The sequence below is a fragment of the Myotis davidii genome, unplaced genomic scaffold (genome assembly GCF_000327345.1).
Source record: "Myotis davidii unplaced genomic scaffold, ASM32734v1 scaffold2863, whole genome shotgun sequence".
NCBI lineage: Eukaryota > Metazoa > Chordata > Mammalia > Chiroptera > Vespertilionidae > Myotis > Myotis davidii.
In genome coordinates this window covers 16,069-20,370 of record NW_006294115.1, presented here as the reverse complement: position 1 = coordinate 20,370, position 4,302 = coordinate 16,069, and the positions used below count along the sequence as shown (strand labels likewise).

General features: G+C 57.8%; 1 protein-coding gene across 1 annotated transcript in view; it reads left to right on the top strand.

The window, feature by feature from the left end:
- Positions 1-641: 641 nt before the first annotated feature.
- The window catches only part of PSMD13 (proteasome 26S subunit, non-ATPase 13), a 6,881-nt gene continuing 3,220 nt past the window's right edge, over positions 642-4,302 (top strand). The window contains exons 1-7 of the mRNA XM_015566850.1: positions 642-659; positions 948-1,049; positions 2,476-2,510; positions 2,581-2,636; positions 2,869-2,912; positions 3,080-3,166; positions 4,092-4,263. Coding sequence (XP_015422336.1) covers positions 642-659; positions 948-1,049; positions 2,476-2,510; positions 2,581-2,636; positions 2,869-2,912; positions 3,080-3,166; positions 4,092-4,263 — 514 coding nt within the window. The remainder of the gene's footprint in view (positions 660-947; positions 1,050-2,475; positions 2,511-2,580; positions 2,637-2,868; positions 2,913-3,079; positions 3,167-4,091; positions 4,264-4,302) is intronic.

Genomic DNA, 4,302 nt, shown 5'->3' with positions numbered 1-4,302 from the left:
ACGGGGCCTTGGGGGCCCAGGGGTCACTGCCTTCGCCTTCCTGCCGAGGGGCCGTGCGGAGGTCCGAGTTTGCTGGTCTCAGGAGAGGGTTGTGGGCTGCGCGGTGATGTCACCCTCGTTCCCCTCCAGCGAGCCCGCGCCTGGTTGTGGACAGCGGGTCCTGGCGTCCTGCGCTCGGCCTTGTCCTGCTGACTGCCCGCGGCCCGCTCCCCCTGGACGGGGTGGGGGGCAGGGTCCGGCGTGGGTCTGCCTTTTCCGCGTTGACTCTGCATTTGGTTGCACGCTCCCTTTCCCTTCCTCTGGGAAATAAATGAGAATATACTTAAAGAAATAAACATGTTTTTATTGAAGAGAGGAAGGGAGAGGTATAGAAACATCAATGATGGGAGAGAGCCACCGGCTGCCTCCTGCACACACACACGAGGGTGGAGTCCGGGAACCCGGGCATGTGCCCTGACCAGGAATCAACCGTGATCTCGTGGTTCACAGGTGGACGCTCAGCCGCTGAGCCACGCGGACAGGGCAGCACTTGGTATTTTTCAAGGCCTTCTATTTGCATCCGTAAAAACTAGCCTTTGGTTTCAAACGTGCTGTCGTTCCAGAGGTTTTCCTGGACTGGCTCTCAGTCACCCCGCTTACAGATGAGGCCACGAGCCAGTGTAAGCTCCCTCCCTGAGGCGCTCGGCTGCCCGGTGGGAGAGCGGGGGTTTCAGCTGGAATGGGCACGATTCCAGAGTTCTTGTTTCCAGCCGCACCTCACAGGAACCCGGGCTCTTCACTCATCCCTGGGGAGGCTGGGTCTCAGAGAGGAGAGGCCATCTCGGGGGTCATGCCGTGGAGGAGCGGAGCCGGGGAAGAAGGCGGGTTCGGTGGCACCCATCCTGGCACGCAGTGGAGAGGTCGCTGCTCCCGCACCAGGGCTGGCGCTGCCGGTGACCGGACGTTAGTTTCTCGGTCTTCCGTTTCCCAGGTTGTGGCATCAGCTGACGCTGCAGGTGCTTGACTTCGTGCAGGACCCGTGCTTTGCCCACGGGGATGGGCTCATTAAGGTAAGTGTTGCCGTGCTGGTCACATGGCACTAACGCGCTCAGACCCTGAGATGGCGGTGGGCTTTGCAATCACGGTACGCTACGCTGAGCCAGCAGTCGCTGTGTCAGGTACTGTTCACACATTTACTTTTTTTTTTTAAATGTATTTTATTGATTTTTTACAGAGAGGAAAGAGAGGGATAGTTAAAAACATCGAAGAGAGAGAAACATCGATCAGCTGCCTCCTGCACATCTCCTACTGGGGATCTGCCTGCAACCCAGGTACATACCCTTGACCAGAATTGAACCTGGGACCCTTCAGTCCGCAGGCCGACGCTCTATCCACTGAGCCAAACCGGTTTCGGCCACACATTTACTCTTTAGAGCAGCACTGGGAGACGGCCGTGCTGTGACCCGACTCTGTGCCGTAGAAGCAGGGCCAGGAGCATAGGTCACAGCGAATAAGTGAGGCACGTTCTGTCTGCTAAATCCCTGAAGTGCAGTCGCATAGCACGCTCCCGTATCATTGTCAGAACAGGCGTGTGAGCACGTGTCTGCGAGGCTCCGCCCTGACCTCCCGCTCGCTGTCTGTCCTTCAGAAATACTCCCGCGGCACAGGGCAGGGTTTCTCCGGCATGCGGCCCTCGCTCCCCGCCGTCTGGCACATCTGGAGTGTTCTCCGGCTGCCCCTCCCGCACCAAAGTTGCCACCTCTTTGCTCTGCATTCCTTAGAAACTTTGGAACCTCTCCCTCCGTTGTTGTTTTTGTTTTGTTTTAGCATATATATTCTTTTGTGTTGATTTCAGAGAGGAAGGGAGAGGGGAGAGAGAAACATCAGTGATGAGAGGGCATCATCGATAGGCTGCCTCCTGCACACCTCTCACTGGGGATGGAGCCTTCAGCCCGGGCATGTGCCCTTGACGGGACTCAAACTCTGGACCTTTCAGTCCGCAGTCCAATGCTCTATCCACTGAGCCACACCAGCCAGGGGGAGCCTCTCCCTTGGGCTGCTCCACCTGTGTGCTTTGATTTCCCTTGCTCCTGAGTTCTCGGCGACGCCATTTTTTTGTTCACGAGTCTCCACGAGGCCAGGACCCCAGCGGACCCTGGGGAAGCGCCAGGTGCTTGCTGCGTGGCTGGGGATCTGAGATGGGACCTCGTGAGCCTGCAGTCTTCTCATCTGCTAGGGTCCTGGCCTCGCGCTGGTGGCCTGTTGCACTCAGTGCTTTGAGGAGGAAATGGGAATTGGTCTGCAGGAGACCCTTCTAGGGCCGGTGTAAGGCCCAAGCCAGAGACAACCCAGCTGGCTTTGGCGTCCATTGGTGAACGCTTATGTGAACCCCATAACCTAACGCGGTCTCCTGGGAAGCGTGCCCGCCCAGTGCGGTCCGGCTGGGTCTGCAGGTGCCAGGCGTCCTGTGACTTTCTCCATGTCTTGGCCCCACAGCTGTACGAGAACTTCATCAGCGACTTCGAGCACAGGTACAGCTCTGCTTGTTGGCGGGAAGGAGGGCGCCGGTGCCGCGTGCTGACGGCTGTGCTTGTGTTTCAGGGTGAACCCCCTGTCTCTGGTGGAGATCATCCTGCACGTGGTCAGACAGATGACGGGTGAGTGGCCGCTGCTGGCCGGACCGGGTCCGCGTGGCAGCCGCTCCCGTGGCCTCGAGACATACGGAATGGGACTTTGTTGCAATTTGATAGGAAATATCCGGTTCTAATGTTTTTGTCTTATTTTGTGTCCAAACCGGAAGATGACCCCCTGAACAGCGTCTGGCTGGTAGGCCAGTCTGTGACGGGCCCGTTGGCCGTGCCTCTGAGCCGGTTCTGCTTCCTTTTCTAGATCCTAACGTGGCGCTTACTTTTCTGGAGAAGACTCGTGAGAAGGTACGTGCGACGCTGGAGCCAGACCTTCTGAAACACGTGTTTGTGTCTGTGCTCACTGTCCTCAGCACTGGAGACCAGGCTGTGCCCGTGTGAACCACGCAGGGTGCGGGGCCTTGCTGCGGGTCTGCTGCCCGCGCTTCCGAGGTTCCTTGTCTCCGTGTCTGTAGGTGAAGAGCAGCGACGAGGCCGTGATCCTGTGTAAAACAGCCATCGGCGCCCTGAAGCTGAACATCGGGGACCTGCAGGTCACAAAGGTGAGCTGAGCCATCACTCAGGGTTGTCTGTGGTTTAAAAGGTTGTTTAAGCCCTGGCCGGTGCTCAGTGGTTAGAGCGCTGGCCTGCGCACCGAAGGGCCATGGGCTTGAATCCTGGTCAAGGCACCTACTGTGTGCAGGTTCCAGCTCGGCCCCGGTCCGTGAGTGTGGGAGAGACCGCCACTCCCTGTGTGTCTCTCACTTGATCTTCCCTCCTTCTCTCCCTTTCACTTTCTAAAAATCAGTGGAGAAAATATCCTTAGGTGAGGGTTAGCAACAATGATAAAAAAAAAACTACAGGGGGAAATCCTATTTTCTCTCTTTTAACTATTTAAAATAAGTGACAGGAAAGTTGCAAGGATAGCATAAAGCTGCCTGTGCCCTTACCTCAGGTTGTTAACATTCCCCGCTTTGCCCGTCATTCTGTGTGTGGGGTTTGTTCCTCAGAAACCGCTTGAGGGTCAGTTGCTGGTAAGTCGCCGTTACCCACAAGCAGGACCCAGCGTGCTGGCCCCGCAGGGGTCACAGCCTCCGCCCGGCACTGCCTGTGGCCCTGTTGACCAGGGTCCGCCCTCCCGGTCGCACGCTGCTGCCCCACCTCTTCTGCATCATCATGTCGTTTCCTGTCCTGGAGCTTTTTTATTTTTTAATCTATTGATTTTAGAGAGGAAGGGAGAGGGAGAGTCATCGATCAGCTGCCCCCTGCACACTCCCTTCTGGGGGTTGAGCCCACAGCCGGGGCATGTGCCCTGACCGCGATTCGAACTGGCAGCTTCTTGGTGCAGGGGTGGACGCCCCACCGAGCTGCCCTGGCTGGGCTGAAGTTCTGTTTTAACACCAAATGAAAAGCAGTGTGCTGCCTACCTTGTCACCTATCACCTGGCGACACTGAGTTAAAGGAAGGCCACCTCCTCCCTGTGGGCAGGAGACCATCGAGGACGTGGAGGAGATGCTCAGCCACCTGCCTGGGGTGACGTCGGTCCACAGCCGCTTCTACGACCTCTCCAGCAAGTACTACCAGACGGTGGGGAGCCACGCGTCCTACTACAAGGACGCCCTGCGCTTCCTGGGCTGCGTCGACATCAAGGACCTGCCAGGTGGGCCTGCGGACGCCGCGGCAGGAGGGGCTGGAGGCA